This window comes from Nestor notabilis, unplaced genomic scaffold (assembly GCF_000696875.1).
Source record: "Nestor notabilis isolate BGI_N333 unplaced genomic scaffold, ASM69687v1 scaffold8096, whole genome shotgun sequence".
In the NCBI taxonomy this organism is placed as follows: domain Eukaryota; kingdom Metazoa; phylum Chordata; class Aves; order Psittaciformes; family Psittacidae; genus Nestor; species Nestor notabilis.
Window position 1 is genome coordinate 9,731 of NW_009934191.1, and position 19,861 is coordinate 29,591.

At 40.7% G+C, this 19,861-nt stretch overlaps 1 protein-coding gene across 1 annotated transcript; it reads left to right on the forward strand.

Annotated features, from left to right (window-relative positions):
- The first annotated feature begins 569 nt into the window (after positions 1-569).
- SMAD4 (SMAD family member 4) lies at positions 570-14,671 on the forward strand. The gene is made up of 11 exons (XM_010017204.1): positions 570-818; positions 1,723-1,897; positions 2,329-2,358; positions 4,221-4,436; positions 6,215-6,334; positions 6,466-6,576; positions 8,395-8,445; positions 10,159-10,342; positions 11,324-11,492; positions 12,697-12,835; positions 14,460-14,671. The coding sequence occupies exons 1-11, from the start codon at positions 570-572 to the stop codon at positions 14,669-14,671; spliced, it is 1,656 nt and encodes a 551-aa protein (XP_010015506.1).
- Positions 14,672-19,861: the final 5,190 nt, after the last annotated feature.

The following is a 19,861-nucleotide window of genomic DNA, read 5'->3' on the forward strand; positions in this document are numbered from 1 at the left end:
AATGAAGAGGACAGATGATTTTGGTGTATGTTCATGCTTCTTCACTATTCAAATGTTGTTTAACCCTATGCCCCTTGATTCCCAGTCAGCATTTTCACTTGGTCTCATCCTACCAGTATAAAACATAGGAAGTCATTGTCACTCTTCTCCTTTTCTTGGTTCAGAGCCTGTTCATCTAATAATCTCTACCTTTCTATATGTACATACTATGTGTACATGTATATAAACTATAACCTTTATGTTATGAGGGGAAAAAATAATCTTATATCTAAAACTGTGCAAACAGTGTCTTAAGCATGTTTTAGCTGTCATGGGACAAGCAGTGCAGTGTTTTTTTTTCATGTGCTTTTAATATCCTGCACTTAGCTTGAAAATAAAAGAAGCAGAAAGCCACAGACTTCCTTAGAAACTTGATCTGCAATTTGTTAAAAACAATTCTAATGTAGATATTTTTTCCTCCTAGGTTTTACCAAGGGACAGTACATCTAACACTTAACTTGGATCATCAGCTTGAAAATCATAACAGCCCCCAAAACTGACATTTGATCTGAAAGAAAAAGCTGTGACAAATGGACAATATGTCTATTACTAACACACCAACAAGTAATGATGCTTGTCTGAGCATTGTTCACAGCTTGATGTGCCATCGACAAGGTGGAGAGAGTGAAACTTTTGCAAAACGCGCAATTGAAAGTTTAGTTAAAAAGCTAAAGGAGAAAAAAGATGAATTGGATTCTTTGATTACAGCTATAACCACAAATGGAGCTCATCCTAGCAAGTGTGTTACAATACAGAGAACGCTGGATGGGAGGCTTCAGGTTAGTACCAGTGAAAATCGGATGTTTTCCTCCTAGTGAAGCTGGAGCAAGAGGGAGCGACTCAGGATCCTAGAGTGTTGAGGAAGAGCAGCTGTTCTCTGGCATCCCCCCTTTGTAGGCATGTTTTGTGGCTGGAGCTCTGGACTGCAGCAGTAGTTGATTCTTTTTTTTTCCAAAAGGAGCAGAAGGTGTTGGGTCAGCCGTTCTAAACGAGTGTGTGTAGCAGTAAAAAGCAGGGTCACGTAACAAATGTGGCTGCTTATCCTGGTATTTTCACTGGAAGCTTCTGTTAGCTCTGTGTTGGTCAGCAGTGTGAAGACAGACCTATGATCCCATGCTAAGGTACTCCAAGGAGTCTGCACTGAGGATTTTTGTTAGCATTACATCACCCGTACTCAGTACCTGTACAGCTTGGGTTGCAATTTCCTTGTTCTGGGGCAGATGTCATGTTTGCTGGCTAGCTCTCTGTCTGCCCTAAAGCACTGGTTTTTTATTTATTTATTTATTTATTTTCAATATAATGGATTGGCATTCTTCTACGTGTAAATTCTTTATAGTGTAGCTTAGTGCCTCCTTCCTCCTCTTCTGGGGCAAAGCTTTGTCATCATCCATGGTGGGGAAGGTGACCATACACTAAGCACAAATTCTGCTTCTGCCATTTTGTATCCAGTATTTTTTCTTGAAGAATCACAGTGTTGACTTAACCATAGCAAAACCCTAATAGAAGTTTATTTCTGTTGAGTACAGAACTTGGGTAAACTGTGCAACACCTTTTTTTTTTCCCCATATTTTGGTGATGGAGAGAGGTTGTGGTGGTATTTATCCTCTTCCAGCTTTGCTCCTTACTAAGTCAAGTGAGATGTCTTGCAACTTTCCCAATCAGCTCTTGTGTCTGACTTTTTAGGTGGCTGGTCGCAAGGGATTCCCTCATGTGATTTACGCTCGTCTTTGGAGGTGGCCCGATCTTCATAAAAATGAACTCAAGCATGTTAAATATTGTCAGTATGCTTTTGACTTAAAGTGTGACAGTGTCTGTGTAAATCCTTACCATTATGAGCGTGTAGTATCGCCTGGCATTGGTAAGTAGACTCTTGATTTAAAATGTGCAAATAAAATGTAAAATGTTTTCCTTTTGATGTAGAAAATACAGGTCTGAATTAGAAACATTAATTTTTTAATGGTCTAATTATAAATTACCCTCATGTGCTCTTGCCCATCTCCTTAATGGAATTATTCTTTTACCTTTATTCCAAAAAACCCCCCAGTTTCTGTTTGGAAAAAACAGTTAGTTTCTGGCTTTCGTGTAAGCCTTTCTGTTGGCTTTGCACACTGTTCTTAGAGTTAATGTGTATCCTAGGAATAACTTATCATTGACACTTGTGTTGTGATAGAGGGGGTATAACATGTAGAGTCTGTAGGACTGGTTTGTAAAGGCTGATAAATTTAATGTTCAAACGCTGTTGAAGATCTCTGTATAATCCTCCACACCCTCTTGTTTTTCTTGATAAAGATCTCTCAGGACTGACACTACAGAGTTCTGGTAAGTAGTCCTGCTTACTGTTGCATTTCTGTGGGCACAAACTGTGTTAAACTCTTCAGCATGTACACAGTTTATTCCTGTGCATCTTCCTGGGAGGGAGTATAGAGAGCAGATGGAAATGCATTTGTCTCTTTGGTTTTGGAAAATCGGCAAAGTAGCATATGAGAGGAAAGCACTGACAAATTCTTTAAATTGAGGCTTCAGCTCAGCTTGTTGTTGTGCTCTGTTTTCAGTGCCTGCAACTTAAAAACACCAAGAAAAAATCAGAAACCTCACTTTTTTTTTTTTTTAATTAGCAGCATTGAACACACAAGAATGTGTGCACCTGTATAAGAGGGTAACTAATTGAATTGGGAATAATAGATGCTTATGATTTAATAAGTAGTTTAACAAGAAAATAATAGAAATTCTGCAATTGATATGCAGTTGAATGAAGCAGTCTAATATTCTTGCTCTCACAGAAACTTGAGGGAAATTGGCTGTTAAATGTCCAAGGAAGAGTATTCAGAAATCTGAGGTTGTGCAGCTGCTTTATTCCAAAACTGAGGCTTTTTTTCTCCTTCCAGAATAAATTCACAGAAAAGGAAACCAGTGTTTTTAGTATGTTATTAGAAGTATTCAAGCAAAAATATTCATCAGGGACTGTAGTGATAGGACAAGGGGTGATGGGTTCAGACTGAAACAGAGGAAGTTTAGATTAGATATAAGGAAGAAGTTCTTTACAGTGAGGGTGCTGAGGTGCTGGAATGGTCAGGTGCTGGAATGGGTTGCCCAAGGAAGCTGTGAATGCTCCATCCCTGGCAGTGTTCAAGGCCAGGTTGGGCAGAGCCTTGGGTGGCATGACATGGTGTGCGGTGTCCCTGCCCATGGCAGAGGCTTGGAACTAGATGATCTTAAGGTCCTCTCCAACCCGAACCGTTCTATGGTTCTAGGAAAAATGACTTAAAAAAACTCCAAACAGCACAACAGACTGTTAACTTCACAAGCTTTAACTTGCATACTCATCTCTGCTAATTTGCATGTTACCTGTGTCTTCTGAAAAATGATCCTTGTGTGCAGAATCAAAGCATGGTAGCTGTCAGTTAAATACATAATAAGTGTTTCCTTGTCCTGCTACTCTTTTTGCAGCAGGAAACAGAAAATTGCTGTCAAATTTTAATATATTTAAGGCTGCTTTAAAGATGAGCATGGGAGCTAATGCAGCATAAGTTTTACTTGAACGTGCTTAGTGGGATATATGGAAATAAATTCTTGTAGTGGCCATGGTAGTAATTTCCTTACGCTGTATGGGGAATATTCTGAATTAGCGTCTACACTGTTAAATACAGAGTAGTGTTATATTGTCTTTGGATGTGAATTTTGCATTTCTGGTCAATTTGGATGGGAGTTGCTTGAAATTACTTCAGGGATGTGTGAAGTTTTTTGTGTGCTGTGTTCATGAATTATGTTTATCATAGGAGCTTTATATATATTCTTATAATAGGAATTGGTTTGTTAGCTACTGCATTAACATATATTTAGGTGCTTGACAAAAAGTGTGTTTTTCTCTTGTATTAACCATGACAAATCACACAGTGATGGACTGGAAAACAAAATGCAATTGGAATTTACTACTCAACTTGATTGAGAGCAGTCAGCAAAATGAACAGTTTGCTCTTCCATCCAGTTAACGCTTCAAAATTTCCTGCTGCTGACTTGTTTATTTGCAATTTAGAGGAGTGCTTTAGCAGTGTTTAGATAGGTTAAATCCTCCACCCAGTAGCTTTAATAGCTTTGCTGTTGCTTGAAAGCAGTAGTGCAATTTGTAGTTAAATCCTGACAATAGATTTGCTTTGCAAGTTTAACCATTTGCTTTTTTACAGCTCCATCAAGCATGCTGGTGAAAGACGAATACGTTCATGACTACGAGGGGCAGCCATCACTGTCTACTGCAGAAGGCCATTCAGTCCAAACCATCCAGCATCCACCAAGTAACAGGGCATCTACCGAGCCTTATAGCACCCCAGCCATGTTAGCTCCTACTGAGGCTAGCACTACCAGCACCACTAATTTTCCCAACATTCCTGTGGCTTCAACAAGTAAGATCATAGAGATTATATGAAATATTAAACTGTGAAAATGTGACAGCTCAAAGATAACTGGTTTTTGCCAGAGTAGATATTGCATCAGAACTGTGCTTCTGCTACACTCTGCTGAGAAAGTGTGTGGCATTACAATCTAGGCAGTCTCATAAGCATTAACATAAGGTTTTAACTTGGAGCATAATTTGGGTAACTTTTCCTGGTAACCCAGTCTTCTTCCAGTGAGAGTGACATTGCATGAGTGTAATAAGACTGTTTTGGATATGCCAACAGTTCAGTGATTTTATGTTAAAAAAACAATTGCCTGCTGACAGAACATTATGACTGTTACTGGCATAACTGCTGTAGGAATGGAAGAATTTTATTATTTTATTGCAACAGCAAATGGAACAAGCAGATACACTGTGAAGTGGCAGTATCGAGAGGTTTTCAGACAATTCTGTATTGTTCCACAGCTGACAGAATGAGTCTTCCAGTTTTAACTCGATTATTTTTGTAATGGCCCACTGTACTACCAGAGTGACAGCCCTAATTAATATTTTCATGAGTCTGTTGGAGAGCTATGTCAAAGTTTTTCTTAATTTTCTGTGTGCATTTAGTACAAGTGGAAGAGTCTGGTTTACCAGCATCAAACCTCACTCTTCACTCCAGCAGGACAGTAAAGCAGTTACATACAGTGTCCTGCAGCTCTACTGTAGGAAAGCCAGGAAATTTGGAGTGGTTTCATGTATTCTTTGTCACTTCAGTGTAAAAAAAATGTGTGGATTTTGTGTTATCAATTTATTTTTTTAATGGTGTTTTGATAATGCTTTTAATCTTTGCTGACTACTTTTCTGCTAGAACTACAGATGGTTTTGCCAAGTTTAAGGTACAATGTCTGTATTTGTCTCCAGCAGAGAAAAAAGGATGGGCAGTTTAATTGTATTGCCTTTGCACAACAGTTTATAGTCAATAACTTTTTCTCATCGGTGCTGTAATTGTTGGTGACCAGTGGACAGGGGGTAAAAAAGCTTGGGTTTTTTTAGGTTTTAGTTCAAGTTTTCAGTGTGTTAAATTCTGCTAGCTACACCAGTTTGAGAGTGCAAATGAAACTTGTGAAACTGCTGACCAGTTTAGTGTTAACGGCTGAGCTGAAGCCTTCTGAGATCAGATTCTGTTAACCTGTTCTAAAATATCTGTAGTTTACTTTAAATCGTAGTTAATTCTTGAAATGTTTATTTGGGAGAAAAAGAATCCCAGCAGCTTTCCCAGGAAGGAGCCCAGTGATGTGTGCAGCTTTGTTCAAGCACTGTTTTTAAAAATAAAATACTGTTCAGTGTGTTTTGGAGGAACGTAAATATAAGTGAGTGTCCTCCTTAGGAACAGTAGTTACAACATGCTGAAAATAAACAGCTGATTGGACTTACTGCTGGCCTGTTTGGGTTCATACCAAATCTACTCCAGCTATGTTCAGTAAAACCTGTGACATCTCTTCATTCCTTTCAAACTGGAAAATGAGATGTTAATGAAACAAAGATGCGGTTGATGAACAGAGTTCTCTGCATACTTCTACTGCTAAAATATTAAGGGTGTCAGTTGAAATTAGCTGGTGCAGAGCATCTTGCTTCAAGTTTCCTAAGACACTCTGGTGGGTGGAAAAAATACTGGAACCAAACTTGTAGGAACTGTGTTTTGCAGTGCCCTTAGTTGAGTGTATTTTCCTACCCAGTAGTGCTGAGCTCTTCTTAATTAAAGTTTTGGAACGTTCATGAATAGGTAGTGTGTTCTTTTACCAGGTCAACCTACCAGTATATTGACAGGTAGCCATAGTGATGGACTCTTACAGATTGCTTCAGGGCCTCAGCCAGGAACTCAGCAGAATGGGTTTACAGCTCAGCCAGCTACTTACCATCACAGTGAGTATATACATATGTGCACTCTTCTTAGTTTTCTAAAACCAGTTTCCAAATGTTGAGGAGAAATAGAGGATTAGAAGTGAGATGCAGAAAAGCTTCCTTAAAAACCAACCACTCCTTTCTTTTTTTAGATAGTACTACAACTTGGACTGGAAGTCGGACGGCAGCCTACACACCTACCATACCTCACCACCAGAATGGCCATCTTCAGCATCATCCACCTATGCATCCTGGACATTACTGTAAGTAGTGCAGATTTCCACACAACTTGCTTTGTTTCCAGTTTTGTTGAATGGTGGGGGCTCATTTGTGGTGGCTCTTTACCCCCAAATCCTTTTTTTTTTTTTTTTTTTTTGTTGTTTTTACAGAGCTACCGTTAATGTGTTTAGTTAAATGTAACAGCTTGGTAGACCTTCCTCTGGTAAAGCAGCAGAGATCAGAAATTCAGATAGCTATACTGATACCATCTATGTTATAGATGTCTTACTGTACCTAACAAAACTAGAATTTCCTTTCTAAACCTCTCGTTCTAAAGCTTTGCAATCTAATAGTAAGCATTTCTTTTGTGGCAGATGAAGTTGATGCAGAATGTGTTGTTTGGGTATTTTTCTTTGAAGACTTGAAAGGTCCCAGCTGCTTTTATTTTCTAGGAATTTTTAAGTCATGCCTTAATAATGTTGCAGTCTACATTAAAGCATTGGGTGACCTGTGTCCATGTACACTAGCCAGTGTGAAGGGACTTTGTGAGAGCTCATGTAGTAAAGCATGGCCTTGCCACAGCCTGATCCATGGGTGCATTTGGTACCCAAACTTGAAAACAATTTTTTTTCTGAAGTGGGACCACAACATCTTGTTTCAAGGTACAGGAGATGGGAAGGGGAAAAAAAATCAGTGATCAAACTTCTAGTGGAAGTGTCTAGCACAGTATATACATTATATATAGTGAGAAAAAGCCCCACCCAAATACAAGTTTTTCTAAATTTTGTGGCAAAAAGCTAGAGTAGTTCTTTATTTCCTAATGCAGTGCTTAACCAGGTCACCTGTTCGCAGCAGTCTTTGTTAGTGGAGGGGAGAATATACAGTGAGTTAATGTTAGAAAGACTTTTCACCTTCTGTCTTATGAAGAAAATTGTGGTTTAGGTGCAGTTAAGTTCATTATTTTGTTCTGTTAGGATCCCACTTCATTTATCTTGTATATGTCAGAAGTACCAGGATGTAAAAACTTCAGTGGTGCTGTGGATACTCTATAAATACTCCTCAGTGCATCTATCTTTCTATAATTAATATTTGTAACTGGCTGGTGATACCACATAGAGCTTTTCTTGGCTGCTGCCTTTTCTCACTTCAGAGAGTTGCATGTTTGGACACCTACCAGCGTTGTGCCTGTTTTTGACATCTTGTTGCAAAAGCTGCTGTTACTTATAATACTATGTTTAAGTCTTTCTTGCTTTTCTCTGCTGCCTGTAAGGGACTTTTAGATTATGAAAGTGGAGAGAATAAACTGACCAATACCAAGACTGTATTCAGTATTTTTTGCTTTAGAAAATGAGTTCACTGGAACTCATTGGACTTCTGTCCATCTTCAGGGAGTGTTTCTCATGGTCAAGCCCCCAGCATGGTAGGCAGCTTGTTCTGTGATTGATTAATGAAGTGTGGTTTCTGACAGATTTATATCACGTGCCTCTCTATACAATGATTCTCTCCTTGCCTAACTTGAGGGCAGATGTGGAGCTTAGGTCCTATTTCTAGTACATCTCTGTGCTGCATCTGGTTTCTGCTGTCTCCTGGAACTGGCTCTGGCTTGAGCAGCGTGCAGCCTTTCCTCCTGGGATACTAATGGAGCTCTTCGCTCTATTCAACTTGCAGATTTTTAGGAAACCACTAAGAGAGTAATTCTTCTGTGAGCATTTTTTCCCCTGTCATATTTGGCCAATTGATTCAGAAACTACTGGGATTTATAACATCTGGCACCCTCACAAGTGTCTTTTTATAGGAAAACAAGTTAAGAAAAAAACCTAACTTTTTCTCGTATAAAACAAATTGCATGTTCTCTCTTAAAGGGCCAGTTCACAATGAACTTGCATTCCAGCCTCCTATATCAAATCATCCTGGTGAGTAGAATCACACATGTAATGCTAATTTGTGGAAGCTAATAACTTTCTATTTTGAGTCTGTTGTTTTTTTTCTTTGTTTGGAGTTTTTTTTGTGTCAAATACTCTGAAATTTGTGAGGTATATATTCAAAAGGGAATGAAGGAAGGAAAGGAACCATTTTGTGGAAGTCTTTTGAATTCAGATGCCTCTTTTGGAACAGTGACATAGGCTGCAAACTGAATTCAGTTTAGATGCCTAAGTCAAGAATTACAGTCCTCAAACCTATGCTGGAGGTGTCTGAACTCTGAATATCCTTGATCATAGCCTTTGCAGGGTGCCTGAAGTTGTACTTTTTGCTTGCTTAGAACCATCATGGAGCTTAGGTCATGCCAAAGCCATCTCGCATCCATAATCTAGAAGTCTATCATCACAGCCAGATAGGCTGAGAGATAGGTATTGCCCTTGCATTTTGATGCTCAAGTTCCTCTTTGGGCCTCTGTGTAGAAGCTTGCTCTTTTCAGGAGTCTTCATTAATGGTAGCAGTTTGTGGAACCAAGGAGGTCTTGCCTTGCAGTATGAGCTAGCTTGGTTGCAGGTGCAAGGTGATAATTCTGTTTTTAGCAACAGCAAAGCTGTTGCCTGCACAGGGGGAGCTGCATAGGTGAAAAGATTAAAAGTTTAAATTGTTCATTCATTGAACAGTGACTAAATCAGTACCAGAAATAAAACTGTGGATAACTGCTGGCTGAACTTAACTGTAGCTAAATTGTGTTTTATGTTATTTATATAATATAAAAGTATGTCTCTTTCACCCTATTGATTCAGCTATTGATTTCACTCTATTCACTCCTCGGAGACATGAGTATTTATTTGAAGATAAAATAACTTAAAGGAATTCAGGCACCTTGGTTTATTCTTTTCTAATAAAACCAGAACAACAATTTCTTCAGGCAAGTAGGTGTGCTGCTCTTTGTAACGAATGAGTATGTGTCAAGGCCCTGGAAATGCTCTTTTGCCTCCTGGCTTATCAGGCTGTTGCGTTTAGATCCTCTTCTGCTTACCCTGTTTTGAGTCCATTGTAGTGCTGATTTTCTTTGTCCTCCCCAACAATCTGCTGTGTTAGCCTTTTGTGGAAATCTGCCCTTGTAGTCAGCAAAGGGGCTGAGTCCCCAAAATCCCCAGCGACTTCAGCTTATGCCCACTTTAGGTTTTAGCATGTCTGAAGAGAGAAACTCTTAACACTTAAAAGCACACACAACAAACTGTGTGGAAGGTTTGACAAGCCAGTTGCTTCCAGGTAGCACACAAACAGCAGGTATACGTATATAAAGTCACTTGGTGTTTTTTCAGGTTTCCTTGCTTACTTGAGTGTTTGGGTTTTGTACAGTGTATTACTTCTTTATGTTAAAGGACAAAATCAAGTAATAGTCAGAAGGTGCAGGATACAAAATCTAACTGGAATTATAAACTATACAAAGACTTGTAAGGTCATAACTACAAAACCTCTTTGCATCAGCGTGTGCTCAAAAATGACAAGCCGGTGGTCATTGTAGTATGTAGCTTTTCTCTGTGCTAGCAGGCGTGCCTTTGTCTATCTGAACTTGCTTATGTGAATGTACACTCCTACTCTGAATGACAAATGCTGTTTCAGAAAGCTTAATAGATTGCCTGGAATGGGTTTATAGGGGGGTATTTGTGCTTTTTGGTCAGCTAATTGCATATATTCTTTAGCTCCAGAATATTGGTGTTCAATCGCTTATTTTGAAATGGACGTGCAAGTTGGGGAAACATTTAAGGTCCCTTCAAGCTGTCCGATTGTGACTGTTGATGGATATGTGGACCCTTCTGGAGGAGATCGCTTTTGCCTGGGCCAGCTTTCCAACGTGCACAGAACAGAAGCCATTGAGAGAGCAAGGTATTCCGTGCCTCAAAAGCTCCAGCTGTCTGTGGTGTTTGAAAACATTTTGTTTCTGCCTTCAGTGTGTGCCTCCCTTTTCAAACTACAAGTATGGTATGTTTCTTTTAACTGAATTAACTGTAGCGGAGTGTATCTTTCTAGGCCACTGCTGTTAGGTATTCAGAATGTGAACTGTGTGACAAAGACCCTCAGTGCTTTGCAGGAGCACGTTGCTTTTCATTGCTCTCAAAGGCTGTGCCGTCAGGGATAAAATTAGCAACCCGTGCCATTATGTATGCAGGCTGAATATTAGCTCTCCACACCAGAGAGTGATGTGAGAATAGCTGCAATATATAGATTTGTCAAAGGAGCAAAGGAACGTTGATGGAGAGCTATTTGGATTTTCATTCATTCTCACCATGCACGTGCTAGGCTTTGTGGAAGCACAGAGAACTGAAGCCATCTTGCAGCTTTTTTTTTCCTCTTTGAAACAAAAAAAGAAGAAAATTATTCCATGTCTTCAGAAATGTGCATTGTGACAAGCACAGATTTGCATTGTGACAAGCAAGATGCTAGATTACTCTAATGTGATCCAAATGAACAAACAGTTCTGCATTAAAATGTGGCTTTGTGTATGTACTTGAGTGACTTTCTGTGCTGGAGTACTTGTGGGTGATTTTCCTCTTCTGAACAGAACTGAATGTGTTTGGTGTCTCATCTCTGTACTGTCAGCGAGTGCAGTAGTTGCTACTCAGATATCACAGCTTCTGCATTCTGTTTCATGTAAATCTGTGCATGGTATTAAAGTATTTTTTACTTTACTGATTTTTTGTAACTATCTACTAACTTACACCTCAGATAATAACTGCAGTTTGAAATCCTTGAGTGGAGTGTAAATTAAGGCACCACAGATGACTGCTGGAGACCTAGGCTTATTTAGTAAAGGTGTGATCTATAATATGCATACATGGGTGCATTGTACCTGTTTTTCTTTTCAAGGTTACACATAGGTAAGGGCGTGCAGCTGGAGTGCAAAGGCGAAGGTGACGTGTGGGTTAGGTGCCTCAGCGACCACGCGGTCTTCGTCCAGAGTTACTACCTGGATAGAGAAGCAGGGCGTGCTCCAGGGGATGCTGTTCACAAGATTTACCCAAGTGCATATATAAAGGTTGGTTTGATGTATCTGGATGAAAATTGTGAGGGAAATAGCATTTGGTTCTGTTACATGTTAGGAAAGCTATGAGATACTGAAATAAATGTAACTTTGCTTTTGATTATCCTTTAAAAAACCCTAAAATTTCCATTTGGCAAGTCTCTTGAGTTTTTAAAGTGACTCTAAACTGAAAGTATCATCTAGCTACTTCAAAAATAACTAATATTGGATTTCATCACAGTCTTGATAGCAGGGTTTTATATTTTCAGCCTTATAGTTTTAAATTAACTGCTATTAAATTTTTTAGCATAGGTTATCTGTTTCTCTGCCTCCAAAGCAAGAAGAGTTGGTCAAGTCTGTGTAACTGCAGAAGTGTGAAGTGCATTTTAAAGTGATCCACTTCACAAACCTGAAGTGATCCAGAGGTCACTAAATTGCATGGAAACAAATTATTTTCAGGAGATTGTTACTTGGACGTGCCTCTGTCAGACTTGAAACTTTATTTAAGACAAGTCACCGCTGTGCAAAAACTAATTCTTGAGTTAGACATAAACTGCTTGAAGTTTGCAATAAGTATTATTTTTAATCCTCAGTTTTGCAGGCAGGTAATGTAATGAAGTTGACAGAAACCCCATCAGCCTCTGTGTACAGGCTTTCTAGTATGAGAATAGAGTTCCTGTATATTTTAGTGCCAAGCCTGATCACAAAGAGAGAAAATGCCACCAACCCAAAACCTAGCTGCTGAAACTTCAAGCCAATTGATTAGTGGTGTTTCTTTTAAATACACTAACACATTTCTGTGAAGCAGTGAAGAATGAAGTCTGACAAAGTTGAGCAGGATTTGCTGGCTTCCATTTTTATTTATATGCCTATTTTGTGGAAATACTGGGATTTTTTTACTAAAAAGTTGGTATTTTATCAGCGTGTAGTATCCTTCAGACCTCAGTCCTGCAGTCAGTTCCACACAAGGTACTGCTTCAGCCTGCTCAGCTCAGCCAGGTTCTGGAATTGCCAGTGTGGTAACCTGAAGAATCTTTAAGAACCATCTTTAGAAATTAAACTAGAAAGGGAACGTTTGCTTCACCTAGATGTATGGTGAGCCTGTAGGATATGCTTTGGGAAAGCAGAGTGGTCCAGATTATTGGGGATGCGAGTTGAGGAATTTTTTCCTTCACTGATTTCTGTAAGTCTACATCACTCAAAATTTCTTTTTTTAAAGGTGTTTGACTTACGCCAGTGCCATCGTCAGATGCAGCAGCAGGCTGCCACTGCCCAAGCTGCTGCTGCTGCTCAGGCTGCAGCAGTAGCAGGAAACATCCCTGGACCAGGATCAGTAGGTGGAATAGCCCCAGCCATTAGTAAGTACATTAACTGCTTGGTGTCCTTCTTTCCTTGCCTGAAAGTAAATAACAGAGCTCTCTCTTGTAACATCACCCATCCACCCACTGCCCCTGCAACAGCACGTGTGAACTGGGTGTGAGGTAGCAGGACTGGGGCAAGGTGGGGCTCGGTGGCATTGTGATCACTCTGTATTCATCCACTTTTTACCTGCTCCACACGCCAGTTTTCACTCTGTAGTCTTCAGGTAATACTGGATGTAGAAGTGGCTGCTTTATTGTACCGCTTAATAAGAAGTACTTATTGTACTTCTTGCAGTACAATAAGCAGATCCACTTCCATTTTTGCAGTACAGTGGAGACACATTATATACAAGGTCAAATGATGTAGCCTATTACTTAAACAGGTACTTTGGGGCTGCTTGGCCTAGAGCTTTGGAAAAAATAGTCTTTGAGATTTAATCTCATAAAAATGATATTCAAGACAATGGGATTACTGGGCAACAATGTACTTGTCTAGGTTTAGGGAAACAATACTAAGATGCTTGAGAAGAGGAAGAAGAGACTGTGATGGTGTTTTGGTTTTTTTTTTTTTTCTCCTTTTCAAGTTATTCTGGGCTAGAGTTTCCTTAATTACTAAATTCTAGATCCTTGAAATTGTACCTAAGTACTTTTTAAAAGCTTAAGTACTTACATGTCTCAGGCTGCTTTGTAGAGTCATAGAATCATGGAGTAGTTAGGATCTTAAGGACCTTAAGATCATCCAGTTCCAATCCCTCTCCCATGAGCAGGGACGCCTCACACTAGACCATGTCACCCAAGGCTCTGTCCAGCCTGGCTTTGAAGACTGTCAGGGATGGAGCATTCACCACTTTTCTGGGCAACCTGTTCCAGTGCCTCACCACCCTCACTGTAAAGAACTTCTTCCTGTGTGCCATAGTGTTTTCTGGATTCCATTTGCCTCTTTCCAGCTATCCTACAAATCACTGAGGGCATTGGGCAACGTATGTAACTTTTTGTCTTAACTATGCTTGTGATTTGAAGTTTGCCAGCTGTATTAATCTTTTTATTTTACTAGATGTAAGTAGTGTCATTTGTTAATCCAGCTTCTTGCAGGGGGTCAGGCTGAGTTCTTGTGGTGAAAATACAGCATTTTGCAAACCTCAAGAATAAGTATTTTCTGACTGTATTTCCTAAATAAGGTTTACATGCATTGTACCACATGAGACATTGGGTTTCATCATGTCTGCTTTGTCGTAAGGGGTTCAATATTTCATCACCCTTTCAAAGTTGCAGAATCACAAAAAAACCCCAACTAATTAGAAGAAATGCAGAATAATTGTTGTGTTCTATCCCTGGCAGTGTTCAAGGCCAGGTTGGACAGAACCTTGGGTGATGTGGTCTAGATGAGGTGTCCCTGCCCATGGCAGGGGGGGTTGAACTAGGTGATCTTAAGGTCTGTTCCAACCAAAACCATTCTGTGATTCCGTGATTCATGATGGCAGAGATCTAGAAATATGGACTGGCTTTGGCTGTGGTGAGGGGGAACTGAACGTGAAGGAAGGCCCAAGCAAACACGAACGGGCTAAAATAGATAATAAAAGAACATGTCCATGAACACTTAATTGAAACCTCTCCTGTTTAGGTTTGTCAGCTGCTGCTGGAATTGGTGTAGATGACCTCCGCCGCTTATGCATACTCAGGATGAGTTTTGTGAAAGGTTGGGGACCTGATTACCCGAGGCAGAGCATCAAAGAGACACCGTGCTGGATTGAAATTCACTTGCACCGTGCGCTCCAGCTTCTAGATGAAGTACTTCATACCATGCCTATTGCAGACCCACAGCCTTTAGACTGAGATCCTTCTGCTGCACTGCTGTGGGCCATTATATTGTGAGGATGGTGGATTGTAAAATACAATTCTGTTTATAACCTGAAGATATATTTTACTTTTGTTCTGCTTAATCTTCTAAAAACAGGTTTTAAAAATGCGTTTGCCGCCTTGCTCTTAGCAGAAAGAAACTGAACATGCAGAATTTGGATTTTGGTTATTTTCAGAACTTAAATATCATAATACAGGGCTTAAAGTGAAAGGTAAATGCCTTATAGAGACTTTACAGTGTTGGGTTTGTTCCCTCTGAAAATTTTCCTTCTCTATTATGGCATCTTGGTGATAAGCCTCACAGGAGCCTTTTGTATGCAGAATATATATTATATATATATTTATATCTGAAAATTCCTTCTAGTAGTTACAAGCATTTACCTTTTAGCAACTTTACAATTCAGACTGATTTGTGATGTTCTTTTTAGGGAACAATGGTTAACAGAAGTCTTCTTTATTTTGTTGACTATCTTCTTATGATTTTTCCACATTAAAACATAGAAGCTGCCAAAAGTGAGGGATGAGACATACGTTGTTGGCATTGATCTGAAATAGCGAGGAAAAGAAACGTGGCTTTTCCTTCACTAGTTTTTAAAAAAGATATCTTTAGATTTTTATTTATATAGACACATGAGTTTTAAAACACTAAAGGAAATGGATACTTTCAGTGCTGGCACTCAGATCTAACATGAAATACCCAGTCTGCAAAGTTGCCACTGAAATTGCATATCGAGTACCTAATGGCAGGGACATAAATTTTCATAACTACTACTGACTTCTATGATTTTAGTCAAGTAAAACCTGGCAGGTATTTTAAGAAGTTGCATGACTCTTTTTACTTGCATATACCATTAAATCATGTATGATAATGCATCAATATTTAGGACCTGGTTTTTTGTATCTGTTCACCATTTCCACTCAGGGCAAGATGGCAAACTTGTTTTTATACCTCTCGGTTATTTTAAGCCCTATGCCATCAATGACCGTATCAATTGGCAATGACTTTGTATAGAGAATTTATAGTAGAAAAAACCTGCAAATGTATTGACTGTATGACAGATACAATATGTATGCTTTCTCTCTAGCTAATAGTATAAATAAAACTATGAAAACCCTGATTTTTATAAATTTAATTTGCTTCTATTATGTAATTCTGCACCTTGAAACCATTGATCTGGAGTGATGGATTAATGTCCTTTCCAAGACATGCAGCAGCAGCCAGTAGTGGTAGGAATTTTTCTTGGCCAGGAAGCCAGTCCAGTTTTTCTTCCTTTCACTGCTTCTCGATGAAAGTGTGTCCTGAGGATATCTCTCTTGGCTCTTTGATGGGGTGTGAGGAGGGAGCAGGAATTCCTTATTTTCCCATGTATGTGTAGAGAGCTCAGTTAAGCAGGCTTAGAAGTACATAGACTCCGGCTTAAATCCTTCAAGGCGTGCCAGTTTGGCTTGCCTGCCATGCTGTTCTGAGCCGACCTGGCAGTACAGCTGTAGTGGTTAACATAAGTAGAAGTCTTGGAAGAGATTATTCAGAAGCTTTTTGCCAAGTTTCTTGCATAGCTTCAGGAATCTGCAGAGGGCTGTGACACACAGTGCTTAGGTGCTGCTTTCCCTATGTGCCGACATTCTTAGGGAAGCAGTCAGCAGTCACTGTTTCTGTCTTAGCAACAGCAGAAATGGATGAGTTTTCTCTGTATTTTCATTAACAGTGTTGCCTTCTTCAGACTTGCATCTAATGAGATCACTGTTAGGTGGGTTTTTTTCCCTCTTATGCAGCAACTTCTTGATGTTTGGAAGAAGAGTGTTTGCTTTTCTCAAGGCCTTCAGTTTAAAACCTTTTTCATTTCCCTTTCTTAATGATGTAGTTTGTCTGAAAAGCAAGCTTCTTGAGGAGCACTTTGATTAGAGGCTTCTGACTACATCCTCAGAGAGGCTTATTAACCAGCAGCTCCGTAACACTTCATCCACAACTGAAAACTTGATCTGGGGGAAGAAATGAAAAGCCTGACTACACATTCTTCTTGCCAACCTCCCCTTTGAGTTGCCAGTCCTGCTCTCACAGCAGGGTTCAAGGTGCCTCTGCTTTTGGGGAGTGCCTTCTGACTGATCAATTTCTTGTTACAACTGTTTGATTAGGAGGCCAAGTGCTTATGCTCTGTTTAACTTAGTGGTTTTGGAAGGTGCTCATCTTGGTGGATGACTGAGCTGTGTATGGCAACTTCACAGAAAACCCGTTGTACTAGTTGCTTTTATTTTGATTGTGCCAGATTTTGATAAAACAGAGAAAGATTGTTGATGTTCTTGCCTCTGTTACAGTCTGGAAGAATTCAGCTGTTAAGAGTATTTCTTGTTTGGCGGATGTTTTTTAAGTCTCCTTAAGCCTCTGCCTACAGTGAGTGGTACCCATGGTGTTGTATTTAGATGGCCAGAAATGTTCAGGGTAGAACAACAAAATAATGTCAGATGAGTTTATCAGAACCAAGATATCGGGCTTTAGAGGAGGAGAAACCTGATCATTGTGTGAGTCAGTAAAGATACTGAAATGGCATTCATCCTCTCATGTAACTGTTAAAGGGCAAAATGAGAGGTTCTCATTCTTAGTTTTTAATACACCTTTAATGTAATTTCTGTGCTCTTATGTCTTGCCACAAGGCATAGAAGGCAGTGCGTAACGGATTGGAAGCCCTTCAGCAGCAGCACATTGAATCTCTGGCAGTCCTGCATTTACATCTCTTTCTCAAATTCAAGGAAGAGCTACAGTTCCTTGACAGCCGTGACAATCCCCATACGTGCCGTAGGCAGGGATGTCAGAGCCGCATCTCTTCAGCTCTGGATGTCTTGGATTCAGTGAGCTCAACAAGTACATTTTTCAGCCAGCAATCTCCTGCTTGTGGTCTTGTGCCTGTGTCTGCTCTGCTGGGTTCTCTCGGTGAAGTAATCACCCCTGTGCTTCTCACCCTCCTCAAGTCCAGCATTGTGCGTGGGACGCTGTGAATTTCACTGGAGAGCTGGGATTAGCACTGGAAGCTTTAGCTGGCTTTAGCCGTGTTACTGTGTGTTATTGAAAGCAAGGGCATTTAAAGTTGACACATAGTAGAGGTGTAGGAGGGGAAGCCTTTTTTTTTCTGGAATGGTTTAAAATTACTTAATTCTAACAGGAATTCTAACTGGACTCCCCGGCTGCAGTATAAATCACTTCATTAACAGCTTCTGCCTACAGGAGACCTGGGAAGAGCTGTGGCTGTTTTATAGATGGGGACCTAAAGGGCAGAAGAGACAAGACAGTCTCCCCCAGCCACAGAACAGGTCTGTAGCAGCAGTAGTCATTGAGCCTGTGTCCAGCTCCTGTGCCTTACCTTTGAGACCATCTTACTTCTTGTGACACTTCTGACTACGACAGCGTCCTCTCTGCATAGCTCAGGAACGACTGTCTCAGTCCTTTTACTAGGAACCATTGAAAACAATTCCTATGCCAGTGTTCACAGCGGGGGCTCCTGCCCCTGAACCCTTTAAGTGTTGTTTATGTCTTGATGGTGGTCTTTATTGACACATCTCTAATCTCTTCTTGGAAGAGTAAGTGCTTTAGAAAGGACTGTCTCCTTGGTTTGCATCTTTACTCTGCTGCTCACGGTGACTGGGCTCGCTCGTCACTTCTGTAATGCAGCCATTTAAAGACAGCTGGATGGGTCTGCCTCTAAGTGGGATTCAGGCTTGGTTTAAGAAATCCTCTTTCCTCCCCACCCTCCTCAAGCTACTTCACATCTGCTCTCTAAAATTGTAAGATGCTTCGTTGTCGGGTATTGAGAAGGGCACAATGTTTGGGAGGTGACTTTCTTTTTGTTGTTTTAAAAGACATAAACATTAGAAGTGATGGTCTTTCCCGGTCCTGCCAATGCCAGGAGCATTTCCATGACTGGCAACAGGTTTTTGAGGGCCACAGCACTGTTCTTGGAACTGAGATTTGCAGGTTGCCCATTGTAGGTGTGCATGTTACTCATGAGTGCTTAGCTGGTCCCTCCTACCCCTGTTGCAGCCCAGTCAGTGCTCTGGACCTGGGCAGGGAAAGGAAACCAATGAAAGCATTTCTCCAGCAGTTGTGTGGGAGCTGGGTGCTGAACGTACCCTTTTGTCACATCACTACCTCCAAAATGCTCTTCTCTGCTCAACAGCCTGTTTCTGAAGGGATCTGGGAGGTGTGACCATGCATTTGGGGCTGCTGAGGCCCCCAGGAGCTGCCCCGGCTTCTCACTTGGTGGGACCTGGTGGGAAGCAGAGCTGCTGCCTGTGAAACCCCCGAGAGATTCCAGCACTGTTGGCTGCTGTTGTGCCTTGATAACATCACTCCTAAATTTACAGGACTTGAGACTTTCAAGCTCACCAAAATCACCCAGCGCTTTCCTGGTCCACTCACTACCTTTTTCTGTGTCTTTTTGGTGAGGTTTGGTACCACCATGAAGTTGTGATTGAGCTGGGTTGAGAGCTGGGAAGCACCAGAACCCAAAACTCACCATGAGGTTTTTTTGAGCACGAGAGCCTAGCTAAGCGTTTCTTCCTTCAGCCATTGCCTTTTGATAAGCGGTCAACGGAATTCCCAGTAGTTCCTTTGTAGCTTACTGTATGTTTTTCATTAGACCTAGTTTGTGGATAATATACTGTAGTTAACTTTCCTGAAATTCTGTAACAGAGTATGTTTTTGATTAAAAAAGGTTAAAGATTCAAGTCTTTGGCTTCTTTATTGCCTTCAGTGGAGAGCTTTTGCCCTGTTTGTTTCCAGCTGTCAGAGCTGTTAGCCACAGGCTGGAGCTGGGTCAGGGCTGTGGTTTCGGAGGGTCCTTTCCTCAGCATCCTCTGTGTGGGATACTGGGGTGCAACCAGCATCTAGCACAAAGCCAAGTGCAGTGTCCAGTGGTAGGCTCCCTGAGTGACCAAAGGCATGCAGGTCCCTGTCTCATTTAACCTGGTGGAGCACAACAGGTCTGCGGCTGTTGATATTAATGGAAATTATTTATTTAAAGCCACCAGCCAAGCTCTGTGTGTTTTTGGCTTGGAGCAAGGACCAGGGCTTGGCAGTTGTGTGTGTTGATGTGTGATTGCTGTCCTGTGGCAGGAGGTGCATGGGAGCTTGGCTCCGTCCTAATGCAATCCCAGCACAAACACAGGCTGGGGGAG